A 22,500-nucleotide genomic window follows, 5' to 3' on the forward strand; every position below is an offset into this window, starting at 1 on the left:
CGTTGTTGCTTAACAAGTACGACTTCTGGAGGAACAACGCTAACTTTGCCAATCGAGATAAATAGGATGGTTGCTGGTTTTTCTTGGCTCGTCGAATGTTCGTAAATCTTGATTTGCAAAGTATATATATATCTGTGTGTGTGTGTGTGTGTACGTGTGCACATGTGTGTGTGTGTGTGCATGTATGTATGTATGTACATATGTATTGGAATGTGTTGGTTGTGTGTGTGTGTATGTGTAAGTGTATGTATTAGATCTATCGAAAAAAGTTTCGTTCGTTTTTTGAAGTGAAATAAAATAACTATTAAATTCTTATACTGCTTACATTCGTTAGAATTTAATTGACGACGTAAATAAGTTGTTAATAGTAAATCAATGATTTAATAGATGTTGTTAATATTATATGTACCTAATATTGTTGAAATTATATTTATTAATATACATAAGTATAGTAAAAAGTTATTCAATAGGAATATAACTTTATTCAATAGATCTAACTTATCATTGTATTATAAGTACTTATATACGTATCAATGTATATAATATATATATATATATATGTGTATACGTGAAAAGAGAAAATTATAATTTACGATAGCTAGTAAATAAACTACGAATGATATTTTTTTTTTTACTTTACGACCTTTAAGAGTTTATTTAAAATTTATAGTTTAAATGCATCATAATACGAGGTTAAAGTGCCTCATAAAGCTTATTCGCAAGTGAGGGAAAAAAAAGAAAAAAGAAAAAAAAAAGAAAAGAAAAGAAAAAAAAAAAAAAGAAAAAGAAATGGTTCAACGTGGTAAATCGTGTCGCACGAAGTCGAATAAAAGACACAAAGTGATTACTTTTAATTGCATGATACGTGCCCACATAATAACTGTTGATTTAATTGGCAGAAAGAATACGCTTCTTCTGTATCTCGAAGGGAGAAGGGAACTTGAATGACAATAATTAGAGATATTCTGGGAATAGCGTCGCGATAATTAACGTTCGACGAGATGCGGCAATAATTTGTAATGATTGCTGTAAATAAAAGAATTGTATAAAATTTTTTTCCTGTAAGAAAAAAAAAAGAAAAAATAATTCAAATTACTTACACATGTATTACGAATTACCATAACGAAAACGTTATAAAATATTATTTTTACTTTGACATTTACATTAAAAAAAAAAAAAAAAAACAATTTAAAAGATTAGAAAATTGAATTAGAAAATTAACGTGTCTTAAAAAATTTGAAAATATTAAAAGTTCCTTTCGTTTAACATCGTAAATATTCTTCGTTAAACCAAACATGAATAGCACCGATCTCATGTAGTCTATTCAATATGGAAGATAACGAAACTTCCTTTCCAATCTATATATTTCATAAACCTAACAAGCAACGATAAATTATGAAGATGCTAACACAAGGCTAAGCATCGAAACACCGAGAATTTATTATAATGCTAACTGCGATAGCGAGGGCGGTACATAAAACGCATAATAGTATCGCGAAATAAGATAAGAGTTAATGATAAGGTGTCTTCGTGTTATCTTTTCTTACGATCGACGTCCTTCGGATTTGCGCTTCGTTCTTCTCTCTTTCAATATTCACTTCCGCTAGATTACGTCAAACGAACGACTTTTGAGATCGTACCTAACGTATTTATTTACTTACTTACTTACTTACTTACTTACTTGTTTACTTGTTTACTTATTTATTTACTTATATACCTATGTATGAAAAAGGCGAAATAAAAGATAAAGGTAGGATATGATTATTACGCCATTTTACTACGTGCCGTACCAAGCCGTGCTTAAAGACGAGAGCTCATGCCCTAACGCAAATTTAATGTCAGGAAGAAATAAATACATAATGCTTTGTGCGATACCTGATTGTCCAACTGGAAAGCTTATGGTTAGTCACACACACATATATATATTATATATATATATATATATATATATATATATATATATATATATATATATATATATAGATTTTGAAATATATCGAATAACGATTTTTAAAATTAATCAAAGTATTCCGAATTTTTCAATAAAAAATTCTCTTCTTTTTCTTTGTAGCAGTTATAAGAAAGAAAAAAAAAATAGAAAACAAAAAAAATGCGATCGTTTCGTAAATTTTTTATCATAATTTTTTATCATATCGTGTAAAAAAGAAATCATATTCATTTTATAGATTTGTATATTGATATATATAGATCTTATGGATCTTTTAACCAATCTCAAACGTTTACATCGTTAAATTTTAACAGATTTTTCGCACACGCCAGTTAAATTTGTATTATATTAAAAAAAAAAAAAAAAAAAAAAAATAATAAAATAAAATAAAAATAAAATAAAATAAAATTCTAGAATATTTTATTGAATTACAGTATTAAATTACACAAAAACATGATGTGCAACATATTTATTTGCCCGTCACTCACCGGTGATCGTTGTGGCGTAAATAAAAGATAAATTGTGTGACGGAAAACTCAGTGACAGTCATTCCGGTGACTGTCATACCAATGAAAAAAATGTTTTAACAGATATAATATAAAAAAAAAAAAATATATATATATATATATATATATATATAAATAGATAAGTAGATAGAAAGTAATACGTTCAGAGTGAACGAAACTGGATTAAGAAATTTTATATTTCGCGGAATAGTTGTTTTTTCTCTTTCTTTCTCTCTTTCTTTTCTTTTTCTGTCTTAAACTTTCGTTTATCCTTTACTTTAATAAAGAGCAACGTGTATACAGCGACTTTTAGAATAAAGTAGAAGATCTCGAAATCTCTCTATAAAAAAAAAAAAAAAAAAAACCAATGATCTTCCTGTCATCGTCCCATTTATCGTTTTTGTCGTAATTTGGAAAAAAAAAGGAAAAGAAGAAATAAACAAGAAAAATATCGCGATAAAACACGAACATTCCGTAGTCAAGGAATCTACGAGGAAGAATAGAAACTTTGTCAAGGATCGAAGAATAAAGAAATGTGGGACAAGGAAATCTTAGCGCCTTGGCTTCGATGTTCAACGCCAGCTTGATTGCTCGAATCGATCAGGGAACGTGAAAAGTCAAGAAATATGAAATTAACGATCCAAGAGATATGTTAAATCTCTCTCTCTCTCTCTTTCTTTCTCTCTCTCTCTCTCTCTCCGTCTCTCTCTCTCTCTTTCTCCTTCTCTCCTCTCACACACTCACATTCTCTCATTCTTCTTCGTCTCGTCTTGTCTCGTTTTTTCTTTTAATTCTTTTCCTTTTCTTTTTTTTTTTTTTCATTTGTTCCTCTTTTTTCAAATCGTGACACGGACATTCTAATCAAGAAGGCAAAGTACCGTAATCTTCCTTCGCGAATTAGCTTCTCGTCGTGAAACAATGAGTCGACTCGAGAGTTCGCTTGCAACGAGTAAAGAACGTAGGTACCTATGTACCTACTTCGTTAATTTTACAATAACAAACGGAGAAGAAGATTACATAGTTTTTACTCTCCTGGACTGACTCTCTTTCCCTTTGTAATCGCACTCTACGATTATTCTGTTCTTGCTAATCTACGTTCTTGGTTGTACGAGATAAAGAAAAAAAAGGAAAAGAGTAAGAGAGAGAGAGAGAGAGGAGAGAGAGAGAGAGAGGAACAGATAATACTAATTATTAGAATATTAGATTTTTATCTGTACAAAGAAAATCTTTTTTCCTCCCGTTATTTTCTAAAATGAAAATCTCATATTATTCTTAGATTTATTTGACCTAACTGAAATTTAAGGAAAGATCAGACGAACTTCGACTTTTTCACAGCTCAAGAGTCAGAGATAGATCTTTGCCTATCCATTCGACTCGAGAAAGAACACACCTGGTTAATAGAGAAAGAGAAGGATAAAGAGAGAGAGAGAGAGAGAGAGAGAGAGAGAGAGAGAAAGAGAAAGGGAGAAAGAAAGTGAAAAGGAGACAGACAAACAGATAAAGAGAGAGAGAAAGCACTGGTGGAGATTAAAAGTAAGCAAGGAAGCCCAGAGCCTCTATAAATATTGAACGATGTCCGGATTTATGGAGCAGATGCTGAGGCTCCAGTGTAGGAAGAGGAAGTTATATTGCGAGACTACGTAAAACGATGTAAGACCGTCTATCCATCTCTTTCTCCATCTCTCTTTGTCGTATTCAAAGAGAGAGAGAGAGAGAGAGAGAGAGAGAGAGAGAGAGAGAATAAGAGGGAAAGAGAGAGAAAATAAGAGTGCGAGTGAGCCCTTTAGCCCTAGACATCCCCTACCGATACCGCAAAAGGTTGGCTAATTAATGTATTGTTTCACCGGGTGTGGCCTCTCACCGAAATCTGCATTCATTGAATATGCAACGCTTAACTTGTGTTTCTCGTGGCCTTGTGCTCTATGCATATCTATCGTTTTTCCAGGGATAAAAAAAAACATGAGAAAGAGAAAGAGAAAGAGAGAGAGAGAGAGAGAGAGAGAGAGAGAGAGAGAGAGAGAGAGAGAGAGAGAGAAAAGGAAGTGGAGAACTATAGATCGCAGAGGTTGAGGGAACTGGACAGCGGCTCGACGTTCGAATATATAGATATATGCAAATGCGGCCTATCGTTCGTGTTAGATTCATGAATCTGTCAGGAAAAAGAAATATATATATATATATATATAATATTTTATATATATATATATATATAGAAAAAAAAATGAGGTAAAATAATTCTTGGAAAATCGTTCTATTTATTTTTGTTATATTCCCTTTTCCGACGTTTCTATTTGTTCTTTTTTTATATATATATATTTTTTTTTATTTTTCACAAAGCACAAAGGTTAACTGTGAAACAATTGTATATAAATGTTGGTGGGAGATCTTTCTACTTTTTATACAAAAATTGAAGAAAAATTTGATTCACTATTTTTATTAAAAATTTTATAATAAAATTTTTCTTCAATTTTTCGTTTAAAAACTTTTGCATTAACCCAATATGTAAATATGATAATTTGTTGTTTAAGCGAAACTTGAAAAACCGGAAACAGAACAAAGCAGAAAAAACAAAAACAAAAAAAAAAGAAATATCTTTCCATGTCAGTCACATGGAACATCGCGCATATAATTAATACGATGATTGAAGGGTTTATTGTCACACGTTACCGAACGTTAGATCGATATTTCATCCTAATCGATAATGTTGTACGATCTGTAGATGCGATAAGGTGATGCATAGCCATAATTTTGTGATCATACGACCGTACCGGTATATACGATTTTAACAACATTGTAATATAATTTGCGAGCTTAACGCAACGGGCAAAGGTCAAAGGCCTCGAATGATCGTTAGCGGGTATATGTTTGCTAATTCGCGCTAGTTACCAAAGCGATTATTGGACGAGCGAACGTAACATTTCACCCGCATCTCGACAGGGGCCTTGAAGTTTAACAATGTGTGTACAAATACGCACAAACTTATACACACATACATACATACACACATATTCGAGATAATATCCATAAATATAAGCGGTATTTTGAATGGTAAATATTTTTTAAAGAAAATTGAAATTTTATTTTTTTTTAGAGAGGGAAAGAGAGAGGAAAATAAAAAGAATAATAATAATAATAATAATAATAATAATAATAATAATAATAATAATAATAATAATAATAATAATAATAATAATAAAGTATATAAAAATTTGAATGGAAAATTTTGTTGTTAGACGTCGACGTCACGAAATTTTCTATTTCTCTTTTTTGCGTTCACGAGAGCTATCCCCTCGATTTTAATTCTATAGAGGAACCAGCATTACGAAAGAGGCCTCCGGTACATGCGCGTGCATTTCACGCTGCCTTGATTCCTGCACACGATCGTGTCCTCCCATCAGCGTAGTGCCTCGTGCATGTCTGTCACACGTACCGATTCCATGCATGCTCACGTAATTTCAGGTAACGCGTACGGTTCCACCTTCTCTCTCTTTTTCTCTCTCTCTCTCTCTTTCTCTCTATCTATCTGTCTATCTCTCTCTCTCTCTCTCTCTCTTTTCCTTTCGGTTACTACAGAAAGGAAAGAAGAAAGACAGAGGAGACAAAGAAAGAAATTGAAAATTCTCCTTGCGTACCTTCTTTCTGGCAGCGGGTCCACGAAAGAATTCGCAGGGATTCTTTTTTTCGTTCGTACCAGTGAAATTCCATCGACAATAGGGCCGTCTCCACGAATTTGTAGCGATTCGTGAAAGTGGAGACGATTCGAATAAAATGATATTATTGTAGGGACAGAATCGTTGCTATCTTTCTTTTTTTCATTCTTTTTTTTTTTTTTTTTTTTTTTTTTCATAAGATGATACGAAACTACGTTTTTTTTTTTAGTTTTCAGTATTTTCATAAAAAAAATATATGTATATATTATATTTCATATATATATATATATATATATATGTATGTATGTATGTATTATATAACAAATATATATTATGTAGTATTATATAGATATTCCTCAATAAATCATTATGTTTAAATTCAAACTATTTTAATGGAAATGACGCTTTTCTTTGTTTTTTCAACTATACTCATTCATATCTAAAATGAATTTTATACTGAATTGACTTAAAAATTAATAGTTACGTGATGTTTAATCAATCTTTGATCGAATGTAGGATATTGTTTTTTTTTTTTTTTTTTTTTTTTTTTTTTTTTAATTAAAAGATTAGCTCCTTGAGTAAATATCAACGGCGTTGTTTGTCTTCTTTAGTGATGATTCTTTTTCCTCATTATTTTTTTTTTTTTTTTGATAATGTTACCATGTTAAAACTCATTCTAATTATTCGAAACTAGACAAAAGAAAAATAACAAAAGAAGAAAAAAAAAAAAGAAAAAAGTAATGTATTACAGATCGACGAAAGAATGAAAGAAACTCTTTTTTCTTTGCCAAACGATTTTCCGTATCGTATGAAATTTATAATTCGACATTGATTCGTATTTTCCGCCTATTAATCTACTCAAGAAGGAAGTGAACGGTACAGGGAATAAGGAGGATCGAGTTTCTTGGATTGTCACGCGCGAGATATCTTTCTTACGTAGAAGTTATTACGTAACTATAAATATTAATTAACTACAGGTAGTGGTTCTTCCTTGTGGCGTGGCCCTTAAGACGTTCAACGTTCGTGCCCGGTGTCCCACACGCCACTGTCATAACCACGCTTGTGTCGGAGTGAAAATGGATGGTGGAAAACGGAAGGGAAGGAGGAAATCGAATAACAAGCGGTTTTCACTCACCGTGTAACTGCGCGAGCGACTGTAGCGTGTTGGCATTGCAGTTTATGAATCCTGTAACAGAAGAAAAAAAAAATAATGAGATTAGTAAAAAAATATCTTCGTGAGTTATAATTTTTCTATGCTATATAATCACATTATAAATTTTCATGTGCTATATTATATATATTATAATAATAATAATAATAATAATAATAATAATAATAATATATTATTTGTTATAATCATATTAATATATTATTATTATTATTATTATTATTATTATAATCATCATTTTACATAAAATAAAAAAGAAATTTGACGAATCGAAAGAACATCGTTTTAATTTTTATATCGAATAGATGAGACTTTTAATTTGTTTACAATGATTCCTAACACATTTTTGAATATAAATAAACGTGAAGTTTTAGTTGAACTTCGTAAAAAACAAAAAAAGAAAAAAGAAGTGATCACACGAGTTCGATTTGTTCGGTCGTAATTTACGTCATTTATTAGATAGCATTTAAAGTGGCTCGCAAAGTGCTGACAACCGTTGAGTATCGAATTAATAATAATCGGTGTGTTTAACGTAAAAAAAAAAAAAAAAAAAAAAACAGAGCGAAGAAACTGGAGAGCTAAAATAGCGTGATCACTTACGGGGAGCAGTCAATGTTTTGTAAAGAGAGAAAGAGAAAAGAGATAAAGATACTCTCCTTCGGACATTTTTTACATGTCCGTACGAATGATCGATGAAGTGGGTGGATACGATTAAAAAAAGAAAAAACACTTTCTTCGATCAATATTTTCATTAATTAACAATAAAAGTATTTCATAAAATAAATTCTTAATATAAATGGGACATTTTGATCAGTACAAATAAATTAATTAGCGTCGCTCGTATTATGTATTATTTTTCTTTTTGGTTATAAATATTATGTATTTATTTAAAATACTGATCAAATGTTTAAAAATACTGACCTAATAAGTAGCAGCGTAAATAAAGATATAAAAAAAAAATGGTTTCATTAAGATGTGCACGAACACGTCTATACACACAAGCATAGACACATGTACACGCATACGCACGCACAAACATACACACACAGACGCACACGAATAATCGTATGAGCATTGTGGGAATCTTAGTGTTGCTAATTATCGCGTAATGGCGTCGTCGCAAGCTCGAAACGAGCCGCGCGAAATTATGTTAAATTAATTTGTTAATTATAATTAAAGTATGCAGAGCGTACTTTCAGGAGCTCGCAATGACTTCAAGTATAAATCCTGGAGTGAAAGAGAAAGAGTGAAAGAGAGAAAGAGAAAAAGAAAGAGAAGGAGAGAGAGAAAGAGAGAGAGAGAAAGAAAAACGACAAAGAGTCGCATGGTAGTTTACACCAGGAATTACATAGTGTAACAGCCATTTCGCCGATGCTGCATCTATTTTCTCTTGCGAAATCATTAGACTGTATAATATGTCTGCGTGTGTGTTTGAATGTGTATATATGTGCAAAAAACAACAGGTACGACAATAACAATGATAACGAATGAATACTCAACGTTTTTTATTAATTAATTTCACTCTGGTTTGTAGATACTCGTCTTATAAATCTTTTTAATACACGCGGTCTCTATTTTTATAAACGTGTACGTACATGCGTATGCATGTGTTTATGTATGTATTGATAATAAAAAAGAAAAATATCTTAGAAAAAGATAAGTTGATTCTCGTCCGATATAATAATTGCGATATAATAGGTTTTTTTTTTCTAAAGGATAATAGTTTCTCCCATTAGATTTCATTCTTTCACAGTTGTTATTTTTTTTTTTTTTTTAACTAAAACCAACAACTATTATCTAATACTGTCGACTTTGTTTTTAACGAAGATAGAAAATAAAGATTCGCAGTAATGAGAAATAAAAGAAAAAAAAGTAACGTTTCAAAAGTCATTGACATTTACTTGGAAAAGTCATCAAGGATTCGAATATTTTCCTTGTAGATTTTTCCATGACGAATCGATTCCTATATTAAATAATTTACAAATAAAATTATAAGGAAAATCAACAAAATTGTGGGTGATTTTCTTTACTTCTTCTTTATATGATGTAAAAAAAAAAAAACAAAGAGAAAAAAGAGAAAGAAAGAAAGAAAGAAAGAAGAACGTTAAAAAAAAAGGATTCACAAATCTGGCTAAAAGAAGATTTGAATGTTCTTTTATCGATGACTTTTATGTCTGTCGAAGTTGAATTGAAGTTGCAAGTTAGAGAACACGTCGCGAATCGAGCATTATTCTCATGACGGGGATAACCTCTGAACTTAGAAGGCCTCTTTACGTTCTACGTTCGTTCGTGCGCTCATGCACGCTTACTAGTCCCGATGACTATGCACATGTAAACATTAACATTAAGAAGCAAGTTTTAAAGTCCACGTATCTACTGGTCTGTCAGTCACCGCCCTTCCGCTTTCTCCCACTACTAAACTTCTCTTTCCTTTTTTTCTTTCTCTTCCTCTTTCTCTCTCACTTATTCATCATCGTCGTCATCGTCATCAACATCAACGTCACGATCGGGGACGCTTTCCTTCGGTTTCTTTTTCCCTCTTTTTTCATTTTTAGTATCCTCTTTCTTCCTCGCTCTAAAAGCAAAGCGAGAGTCCCTGATCGATGTATATGTATACGCATATAGATGCGTTGATAATATAAACATATATATATATATATATATACATAAACATATATATATATATATACATAACATTATGTATAATATATACTTAAACATATATATATATATATATCGCATATATATATATACATATACATATATATATTGTATATATATATACATATATCTATATATATATATATCTATATATATATATATATATGTATGTACTAATGACGAGGGCGAAGACTTTCATTAAACGTATGTCTAATTAGTAAGAGCTGCGTTTGACGTCTTGTCTAAAGACATCGTAGTCTTTCTCTCTCTCCCTCTCTCTCTTTCTTTTTTTCTTCCTCTTTCTCTCTCTCTCTCTCTCTCTCTCTCTTCTTCTCTTGAAGCATCTGTTCCTGTTTACGTTGACTACGATAAGATAAACGTTCGCTAAATGTACCGTTTGTTATCCATATTGGAGACAGAGACAAATAGATAGATAAATAGATAGATAGATAGGAAGATTGAAAGAGAGAGAGAGAGAGAGAGAGAGAGAGAGAGATTAATTAGCGTAACGCATAATTACTAATATCAATGGAGCATGCGAAAGAAGTGAACGTAACGGGCAATCTAAGAGGAACGGACTTGTAGAAACGTTTCAACAATTATTTAACGCTCCGTTTGTGATGAGAGAGTGAACGACGACGAGGACGACTATGACTATGACTACAACTACGACGACGAGGACGATGATGACGACAACAACTCGTAGTAATGGACTTTCTACGAATTCGTTCTACTCTATTTTCCTTTTCCTTTTTATCTCCTATCTTTCTTAACCTTTCTCGGATCTCTTCTTTTATATTTCTTTTTATTATATTTTTTTATAATAACAATCTTGTATAGACAAGATACACTTCGCTTTTGTTTATATCAATTATTAGCCAATAAATTCGATGGAAAATTATTCTGTTCTAGAATCGTAAATGGTAAATACATATATACATATGAAAATTGTTTCTCTCTCTCTCTCTCTCTCTCTCTTTTTCTTCATACAGTATAATTTCTTTTATCTTCTTATCTTCTTTACTCGTCTCTCTCTCTCTCTCTCTTTCCTTTTTTATCTTTCTTTTTGTATTTTTTTCTTCTCTCCCTTCTCAATATTGCTCAACATCGTCGAGTCTCCCTAGAATTATAAAACCGGTTACCTTATCTCGATAGCCCAGTCCATTTCGCATTGTGTTTTCTTTCTTCTTTTCTCTGTTTTTCCTTTTCTTTTCTTTTTTTTTTTCAAATAATTCCCTCGTAGTAGGACACCTAAGACTAGTCCCGTTTTTCGATGAAACTATGTAAATTAGACGTAAAACGATTGAGTTCGCGGGAACGCCGAAAATCCGACGATTCTATTTCTTTCGCAAGGCTACTAGCCGCAAAATCCTATTTCACAAAAATGTTTAAAGAAAAGAAGGGAACGGGAAGAAAGAGAGAGAGAAAGAGAGAGAAAGAGGAAGAAAGAGAGAGAAAGAGAGGGAGAGAGAGAGAGAGAGAGAGAGAAAAAGAAGAGAATAGGACGTTTCACCAGACCGATTGCGCGTTTTGCGTGAGGTTGAGAAGGAGGAGTAAGAGTAGGAAGAGCAGGAGTAGGAGTAGGAGGAGGAGGAGGAGGAGGAGGAGGAGGAGATAGAAATGAAAGAGCAGCACGAGAGAAAGGTTGGGGAAAGAGCCATGTGGTAGCTTCTTTTTCTTCTTTTTCTTCTTTTTCTCCTATTTCTTCCATTTCTTCTATTTCTTCTTCTTTTTCCTCTTCTGCTTCTTCTTCTGCACCTTCTTAACGTTTTCACATTTTACGAAACCGCGGGATGCTCTTTAAAGGTTGATTCACGGATGCTCAGTACCGAGAGAATTTACTTTGCCGTTCATGGTTACCTCGCTTTCGATGATTTTATCGTCTTAAGCTTTTATTCTCTTATTCCCATGAAGATGTTATATATTAAAAAAAAAAAGGGAAGAAAAAAAGAAGAAAAATGTATCGTTTGAATCGTAACAATTTTTTTAAATACAGTAGTGTAATAGGTGAACCGTCTAAAGCTTTTTCGTCGTTTGATGCAAACGATTATTATTTATCTATTTATATATTTATTTATTGATTTATTTATTTAACGTTTTTTTCGTCAAGCATTTAAGAATAAGAAATAAAAAAAAATTCAATTCTATTTGATTTAAATCGTTTATCCGTCCCCGTCCGTCCATCTTTTTCTCCCACCCATCCTTCCCCAACTCATAAATATTTAAATGTCATCGCAAAATGACGTTATTTCATAGTATACTCGTAACTATCATATTACAGAAAATAAAGAAATAAATAGTTAACAGGTAGACGGGTAGGGCGGTACTCAGTAAACAGAGATGATGCAGAATGATCTCTACGTATGATCGCTCAATCGGGATAGGACGTTTAAACTTTCTTCATACGACACGTAGTTCTTTTTCGCTTGTGTAATCGACACCGAATCGAAATACCGGCTACTACTATGCTTTCTTCCAAGCATGCACATAGATACACACGGATACAGACGCATAGTACATTACACACGCACATACTTACATAGAACATAACGTTATCCTCCTCAGAAATCGTTTGTTCAAACTCGAGTTCGACACGCGAGAAAGACGCGAAACGTTTTAATGTAACGAGTTTCGCTTATCTTACGAACTTGTAATATTCTTTTACGAACGACAAGATACAAGACGATTTAAAATGACAAATAAAAATATACAAATGATTTTTTCTTTTCTTTTTTTTCTTTTGAATTACGCTTAATAAAATTCGAAATTAGAAGTGTAGATTAGAGTAGGACGAAAATGAGGAAATGAAATAGAAAAATAGGAAAAGTATAATAAAAAATGAAAAGAAAAGAAAGAAAGAAATGAACGAAAGAGAGAGAACAAAAAATAATTGCATTTGGTTAGCTGCTTTCTCCTTGAGTTGCCAAATGTCTTCGATTCTGCTCGTTTGGTGACCGACGCGCTTTCCTGACCGGCCTCTTGCGCAAGTGAGTCTATGTAGAATTTACGAGTTGATGAAACAAAAAGGAAAGAAAGATAAAATACAAAATAAAAAAAGAAAAAAAACAAAATAAGAAAAAGAAACAGCAAAGGAAAAGAAATTAATGGGTCGCAAAAATACATATTTTTGTAATGAAACTTGTGTATATAACATTGACAATTACGTAAAAGGAAGATATTCATCGAACAAATATCTTACATTCATATCTCGGAAATAACGAAAATAGAAAAAGGAAAGATAAAATAAAAGATGATAATAATTTGTTCAATGCCTTTAACCCTTTTGCTAAGGCGGAACTGAACTGTTGAAACGGGACTTGGTTGCTCATAATTTTCTTTTCCTCTGCATATTCGCTCGCGTGAAAAATCTTTGAACTTTCATGCTTGCTTCTTTTAGAGTTTCTTCAATAATAAAAATTCAAACGATAATAATAAAAATATAAAGAAGAAGAAGATAACGACAAAACTATTGATGTCATCAAAATACATATATGTTATTTCAATAAGTGTTTATATACATATATATATATATATATATATATATATATATATATATATATATATATATATATAAGTATTTGAAGAGTGTTTCGTAACGAACGATTACAATCGGTTGTATATACCTACAACAAAAAGATAAAATACCTGAGATAGGATATGCTTCACTTCAAGACCAATTTTTTTCATTCAAAATATAAATAAGTAATTCGTCGTTTCTTGTTCTTGAAAAGAAATATGAATCAAGACGGACAGCAAATATTTCATTCGTTCTTATCGTAAGTTAAGATTGTCGGCTATAACGATGATAAGGAGCCATTTGGAAAAATATAAGTTTATCGTATTGTTCAAAAAGTGACAATTTAGAAGGAATAAACGAACAATCGATCGATCGATCGATCGATCGAGATATATATATATATATATATATATATATATATATATATAAATTTCGAAGTATTCATAATAAATTTTATCGAGCGAATCGATTACCTTTCATAGAAAGCGATTCGAATAAATACTTAAGTGAATCGTTTTTCTCCGATGGCTAGTGGAATCGTTTAAAAACCATTTCGAACTTCAGTATTATCTATATAGACAATACCATTAGGTTACCCCTTAATATTATTATTATTATAATTATCATGAATCAGTAAAAATACATCCGAGATCACGAAACCATAACGATTTGACTTTTTGCCAAGGTGGCCCAGCGAACTTCGCGACTTCGAGTCGTTCGAACGCTTCCGAATGCTTCCGAACGCTTTCTCTCTCCTCTTTCTCGTCAAATAAAAAACTTCTTTATAATTTTTTGCGCTCTTTACTGCTGATGGAAATATATACCTATATGTATATATATATATATATATATATATATATATATATATATATATAAATACATACATATTTTATATATATATATATAATAAAACATCTGGAGTGGTTAACAGGTCTTTGTAATTTACAACTCGGTTTACCTTCGAGAGACTTTCTATTTCCTCGACTGTACAGATCGTTCGCGCGTGTCAACGAATTAATGACGATTTCGAGGGAAACGAAATGATCGAAAATACGATATGCATAACGGATCGTTAATCCCTCGTAGTTCATGTCTGTGTTATGTTTGCAATCAATTACACAGACACGTTTCTATATCAGCTACTTAACTAGTTGGTATACAACCATGATACTTAAGAGTAGAATCTATCTAAGATTATTATATCCGTTTATCTAAACACCTTAAATTTCTCTAAATCTTTATATAAATCTGTCTCAGATAATTTAGATCCGTAATTAAAAATTATTTATAACCATAGAATTTAATTCAATTTATTTAGATAAGCAAATAAAGAACAAGAAAAAAAAGCATAAAAGTAAAATTCTTCGATTGTATCGTACATATCGTTTTTGAAATATTCATATGATAAATCGATCTAAATAAAACTAAATACGATATTCGAAAGTAAAGTTAACGTCGTTGATTATCTATTTAATAGTAAATCCTGAAGACAAAATAAATCCGAAGAAGTTAACCGAAGTGCTTGTATAAAAGCATGCAAAGGAAAAAGAAAAAGAAAAAAAAGAAAGAAAAAAATCCGATCGAAAGATTCGCGACATGTAAGTAAGTAATTACCTAAGTGCCTAAGTAGTACCTACCTACCTAGTGTTCGACACTAACGTAATTCATCCCGATAAAAATCGCGAGCAACTTAGAATGAATCGTGTCCCGAAGAGGTTGAAAAAGAGGAGAGAGATGAGTGGGGGGGTTTAACGTAAACGCGAATTAAACCAGTAACTCGCGAATGACACGCGAACTCGAAATTGTAAATAGAAAAGGAGATAGAAGAGCTAAGAAGAAGAGTTAAGAGTTAGTGGTAGTGGTGAACGTTACATATAGTAGTAATATATACATACATATGTAAGTACCTAAGTTGGCAAGTAAGTATACATAGCATGTACTTGGTCCGTTCTTCTTTAGAAGAACGCCTGGCTGAAAAACGATGAGAAGGGATGAGAAAGAAGAAAGTAAGACGTGAAAGAAGGGGAAGGGGAGGGAGATACGAAGAAGTATTCTAACATAAGGCGGCTTTTCTACCGGGTCGCTTTCCAGCATGGAGCTTAACGAGAACCGACTAATGGGCCTCGAGAGGATCTCGTCGGCGAATCTTTGATACTTGGAACTCGTCCTCCTTCTTTCTCTCTTTCTCTCTCTCTCTCTCTCTCTCTCTCTCTCTCTCTCTCTCTCTCTTTATCTTTATCTCTGTCTCCTCTGTCTCTCTTTAAAACAACGTGTAAACGAAGCCACCGCGAATCGAGTTCTTATTCTTCGAGCAGCAAACGATCGCGAGACATTTCGAACGCGGAAGTCTCACGAGAGAATCAGAGAATCGCAACAACCCTTCTCTCTTTACAACGACAACGACGACAACGACCACAACGACGACGACGTTTCTCTGATATCTCTGTGAATTTACGAGCAATCCTCCCTCACTTTCAAAAGATCGATCTGTACAAAAGACTTAGCTGGTACGTTGTTCCGTTGCTACCAACTCACTCGATTCGATTCGTTTTACGAGCCGAAACGAGAACGAGACGATCTCCTTCTTTCTTTCTTTCTTTCTTTCTTTCTTTCTTTCTTTTTTTCTTTCTTTCTTTCTTTTTTTTCTCTCTCTTTCTCACTCAACTTTTTACATTTTCTTATCTCTTATTGGGATACTAAAATCGAACGAATTGTTCTCCCAGTTATTTCTCTTCGACTTAAAGAGAAATAACATAGAACGAACGAAATTCTATACCTCACGTCACGATCGTAAATTCGCGAATTTTTTCTTTCCTTTTTTTCTTACGAGGCTACGAGCCAAACTATGGTATAATCTTGGTAAAATCTCAAAAGTAGAATATTGTTTCGTATATATTTCGTTCTATGTTGTCGTCCATGTTGTTCAATAACCTATGTAAATTTTCGATTCGATATGTTCGAATCGATCGGACGAAGTTATAATACAAGAAATGAAGAAAATTCGTTTGAAATAAACGTTAAATCTTATAATATGTTCATTGATATATAATTACCGAGATATCAATTCTGATAAATAATATCATCAATAACCTAATATCGTAACGAATTGATATAATCGATTTTTATCAAGGTATGTATTTACGATTAAAAAATTTCACTTTTTATTTAATAATATTCTTTTGTATTATTTGCATTCATAACGATGGTATCGTTCCTTAAGCAAAACACGTTTCGTGATTAGAGTTAAGATTGACGTTGAGACGTCATGATCGACGTGCCTTCGATCAAGCTATGCGATCAAAAGAGAAATCTCATGGATCTTCTTCTGAAAAGGCCGAAGATGCAAAGACGTAATCTTTTTTCAAAAAAAAAAAAAAGAAAGAAAGAAAGAAAGAGAGGGAGGGAGAGAGAGAGAAAGAAAGAAAGAGAGAGGCATAGAGATAGACAGACAATGAGAGAAAAAGAGAGAGAGGGAGGGAGAGAGAGAGAGAGAGAGAGAGAGAGAGAGAGAGAGAGAGAAAAGAATAAATTCATCGGGTTCTCGAAAGCATAATCTCGAAAAGAGCTAGCGTATATCTCTTTCGGTCAATCTCGTTCTCGAAGTGAAGATAACCCCGAAGGATCGTCTTTCCTGATTCGTTGTCGGATCGCATAATATTATATCCGACTTTCTTTCTTTCTTTCTTTCTTTCTTTCTTTCGTTCCTTCTCTCTCTTTTTTTTTCTCTTTCTCTTTCTCTTTTTTCCCATCCATTCGTCTATCCGAATACCCAAGAATCATCTCAGGAAAGAAAATACTCCTCGACTTTGGGCTTTATGAGCTTCCGGAACAGCCAGTAACAACGTTACTCGTCACCGAGGGGGAAGCAAATCTTGAAAGGATCGAAAGAATTTCTTCGAAATTTATATATACACTTGACTGTGTAATAATAAAACTAAATGAACAATATAAATCCACAGTTGTATAGTTGCTGTTCCATCAATGGAAAAAGTACAAAAAAAAAAAAAAACAAAAAAAGAAAAAAGAAAAAAGAAAAAAAAAGGAAAGAAATGAAAATTGTAAGTGTATAAAAATCACGATCTACCGTCATACGTTATATATGATCCAAAATTTTTTATTATAATTCTTCATTAAATGGGTCGCTCACTTCTCAAATTAACTTCATAAAACAAAAAGTGGAGAAATGTGATAAAATGATATAAATTGCTTTTTAAAATTGTCTATAAAATATAAATTCAAAAAATATAAATTCAAATTAACATTGTATATAAGGTTTTGCTGCTGTGTTTGAATTGTATTAATACGGAGTTAATCAGATTGGCTTCTGAAATAAATTATTTTTGATTCGATGGTCAAATAATGTTGTCATTCAATGATATTGAATAACGGAAATATTAGGAAAATTTATTATGAATATAAAAAGTGAGAGTTTATTGAGTGACACTCGATGTTTGACATTTAAATTGAAACAAATTCAAAAACTGGAATATAATCGATTTGACTTGTAAACTGCCTAAATTACGATTGATCTAATAAATAATTTTTGTTTATATTGTTATTGAAGAAATAAAAAAATGAGAAGAATAAAAAACAAAAGAAAATAAAAACAAAAATGAAAAAAAATAAAAAGTTAATATCAGATTGACCTCACGACTTATCAACTTAGTCACTTTCATATTTCTGACAAGTAATAAATAGAGAGAAAAAAAAAGAAAGAAACAAAAAGGAAAAGAAAAAAAGAAACAAAACGAAATGAAATAACTAAGTACTTACATGTACCGAGAAAGAGATATATGTACATACCTCGTTTGATATCAAACGATTTCCATTAAAGTTTAACAAAGGTTCGCGACGAAAGTTTAGGCGAGTATAGAAGACCCAACTGACAGATACGAACGACGAACGAGACTCACCTCCATTCGAAGGGAAATCCGTTATCTCGTAAGAGAAATTGACCATGCAAGCAAATAAGCAAGCAAGCAAATAAGCAAGGAAGTAACCGATCAACAGTATCACTGAGTTTTAAAGATCTTTTATACTCTTTTTTTTTCTGCCTTTATCTACCTTCAACCTCATTCTCTATTTCCTATAATTCTTTTCTCTCTTTCTCTCTTTCTATTTTTCTTTTTATTTTTTCTTTCAACGTAAGAGAGAATACATACATACGTATAATACTTAACAACTAACTCACATACTCGTTTGCTTAACTCTCGAAACTATACAAAGCTTTCGTAAGTCGTGAGAAACAGGACTTATGCGTCGAGTTAAGGTCGCGAGATCTTAAAACCTGGACGACCCCCATGAAGACGAACGACTTCATCGTCGTACCTCTCATAGAATTGTTCGTGTGAGAGTGCGACTTTCAAGAGAGAGACAGAGAGAGAGAGAGAGAGAGAAATTCTCGAAACTTTTAAAACGAGACATCTTCGACGCATATAGCGTCAACCTAATTTCGTACGAGTCGATTACGTCCGTTTCACGAACGTCATACATGTTTCTTTTAACACTGTCAATGAGAATCTAAAAAACTGACGATGAGTATTTTTATACGAAATTCTGACTTTAAAAAATTTTTCTTTTTCTTTTTCTATTCTTTCTTTCTTTTCTTTTCAAACGATTCATCAAAAATATTTTTACTTTGTTTATTAACGATTGTTAACGAAATAAGTAAATATGACTGATATTAGATTTTTTGTTTCTTGCATGATAATTGTCAAAGATGTAATTATTATAACTTGTTAAACGGGAAAATATGAACTTATAATTATAACTTTTCACGATAAAAGAATAAATAATTAACACGCATACATACGCGCGCACGCGTTTCGTTTCTACCTTCTATTAAAGAAAACATTATACTTTTTAATTCGTTTTTTTATAATTCATTCATTTATAAAAATTTCCTGTCTTTATTCCTACTACTATATTTTTGATCGACATAAATTTCATACGCCCACGTTCACTGTCTCTTTAACGGCTTAAAAAGAATTAATTTATTTTGTAGAATCGAAATCCTTTCCACTATTTTTTAAGCTAGAAATTATGATCATCATTAATAATTGGTACTTATATATATATATATATATATATATATATATATATATATGTGAATCAATAAATATTTCAATTACAATAAAAAAGAAATAATAAATTACATCCGTCTTTCTAATCCTTTTCTTTGACCCATGACCCTTATTATGTTGAATTTTCGATTTTTTTTTTCGTGTTAATGATCACGATTATTATCATTTATCTACACGATGATCCTATCGAAAAGAACAATCGTGAAAGTGCTTTCTCGCTTATGTGATTCTAACGATAAGTAAGATAAAGAGAGAGAAAATGAGAGAGAAAACAAGAGAGAGAGAGAGAGAGAAAGATGAGGAGAGAGAGAAAGAAAGAGAGAGAGAGAGAGAGAAGGAAAAAGATGAGAAACCATTGGCAGTCCATTAATAACGAAGGCGCCAGTAAGCGACCGCAATGAATCTCCGTTCGTGTCGAAACGGTAGTCGACGATCGGATAAAAAGGATCAAAGATCATCGCTCGCAACTCCTTCCTTCTCTTTCTATCATCGTATCGAGAACTCGAGCTACCGAAAACGGTTAAACGCTAAATCATGCGGCAAGCGTCGTGAAACTCGCGAGAAACATCTAATTCGCTCCTATTTCGTATAAAAGAAAAAAAACCAAAAAAATAAAGAACAAATCGATCAATACGAATTGATCGATATATCGTTTATCAGAAAAGGAAAATAATAAATTATTATCGAGTTAGTCAAGCTTTTCTTCGAAACGTCTTAAAAAAGAAGAAGAAGAAGAAGAAGAAGAAAAAAGAGAAACAGAAAAAGAAAGAAAAAGGTATAAAGAAATATTTTTCAGTAGCTCTGATATTTCATTCATAAAAAAAAGAAATATTTAATCAAACAGCAACTTTTTCTATTTCTTTATATCTAATCGATAACGCGAAATTCATACACGAATACAGATCTTATATATTCCTTTATGAAAACATAAATTAAACTTTCCTTAATGAAACATCGAAGAACTAGCAATAAGAAATGTTTGAAAATTTACAGATATACATAATTAGTTAATATTTGAATGGCCATTATTCGATAAAGATTAACCATTACAATCTCTAACTAAAGAAACAGTAACGAGAAGGTCGATTAATAACGATGACGATGTGTAAAATATTATGAATCAAATATGTGACGTTTCTATAAAGAAAAAAAAAAAAAAAAAGAAGAAAAGAAAAAATATTAAACAACAATACAAACAATGTTGAAGGAATATAATGTATAATGATACATAAAAATCTTCTTCATACATTTCGAAATCGAATAACATTTTGTGTAACTACTGACAAAGTGTGTACATTGAATTTTTATATGGATATGGGGAAATTAATGGGCTATATAAAATATATATATGTGTGTACGTCTGTGTATATAAAATTCTTTTGACACATTTCGAAATCGAATTATATTTTGTAGACTGGCAAAGTGTGTACATTGAATTTTAAGATGGATATGGAGAAATTAGTGTGCTATATAAAGTATGTATATGTGTGTATGTGTGGTGTGTGTGTGTGTGTGTGTATGTGTGTGTGTATGTAAAAAATGAATAAAAATTATTTTTATCGTATGAACGTACGAACCATTTATAAATTAAACGACTTACGTTTATCCAAAGGTGGAATGTCGACTTTTACGATATAATAATGATTGGTCGATATAATGATAATATTTGTAGTATGTCTGCAAGACAATCAGATATAAAAAAAATGTATAAAATCGATTTTGTCGTAAAAACTCATAATAGAAGAATATTTAAAGGACTAATTTTTTATTTTACATCCTTGCAAAATGAGCACCTCCATTTTATTTTCCTCTCCTTTTTTTAACTTTTCACTCCTTTTATTATTTTAGATAAAGTAATACGGTTTAAAAAGACGACTAAATGATATTTTTACAATCCACTGTATACAATATAAACAATGAAATAAATTTCGAGCCAAGATATATTTAATTAAGAGGCATAAAGGTGTGCGAGATAAAGGTGAAAAGAAAAAAAAAGAAAAAAAAAAAGAAAAAGAAAAAGAAAAAAGAGACAAAAGAGAAAGAAAAGAAAATGAGTGAAATATGGAAGAGAGAGAGAGAGATAGAGAGAGGGAGAGAGAGAGAGAGAGATGGAGAGGGAGGAGGAAATAATCACGTGGAAGTGACGAGAATAAACGCAAAAGGTCTAGAATTCGTATTTAAATACCGTGACATATCCCGCGAATGCTTCTTACGGCTCGCGTGAATACAGTAAAATGTCATGATGACAAACGAAGGCCGACATGTGCTTGAAAACCGTGCGTTCTAACTATAGTAATAGCGCAATAGCGTTCGTGAGCGCGCGAGCGCCCATGCGCACGCTAGTCTAGCGACAGATGCTAGCCGGAGAGAACGAGTAGTACCCTCTTGGATGATCTGCAGCAATTTCTGTACCGAGACTGTTCTTTGTCCCTCGCTCCCTCCCTTCCTTTTCACACAGAGTGAGAGAGAGAGAGAGAGAGAGAAAGAGACGTCTTTCTCGTATCTCCAACAACTTTTTCTTCCTGATTACGATTATAGTAACATGTCGAAGACGAACGAGATTTCTTTTTTGTTTTCTTTTTTCTTTTCTTCTTCTTTTTTTTCTTTCTTCCTTTTTTTTTTTTTTTTTTTTTTTTTTTCATTCAAATGAGTAGGACGGCTCCACATTTTCTAATTTTTTTTACGACGATAATTGATGAGAAAATAATGCTCATTTCGTGCAATTATATTATCTCATCATCAAAGTCTTCGTCCATATATATATATATATATATATATATATATATACATATATATATACATATATATATGGTAGATAACAAATTAATGATACATAATCAAAACTTTGTTTATATTTTTATTTCAACGTTGTTTATTATGAATATTTAACTTTCGTTTTTTACGTAACAAGTGCCGTCGATTTTTTCTTCTTCTTTTTGTTTTTTTTTTTTTCTTTATATTTTTACA

General features: G+C 31.8%; 1 protein-coding gene across 2 annotated transcripts in view; it reads right to left on the reverse strand.

Annotated features, from left to right (window-relative positions):
* Window positions 1–22,500, reverse strand: part of LOC124950500 (cytoplasmic polyadenylation element-binding protein 2) — a 125,590-nt gene that overhangs the window by 41,570 nt on the left and 61,520 nt on the right. For both annotated transcript variants that reach the window (XM_047497280.1, XM_047497279.1), the window contains one exon: window positions 7,240–7,290. In XM_047497280.1, the coding sequence (XP_047353236.1) occupies window positions 7,240–7,290 (51 nt within the window). The remainder of the gene's footprint in view (window positions 1–7,239; window positions 7,291–22,500) is intronic.

The sequence above is a fragment of the Vespa velutina genome, chromosome 7 (genome assembly GCF_912470025.1).
Source record: "Vespa velutina chromosome 7, iVesVel2.1, whole genome shotgun sequence".
Lineage (NCBI taxonomy): Eukaryota > Metazoa > Arthropoda > Insecta > Hymenoptera > Vespidae > Vespa > Vespa velutina.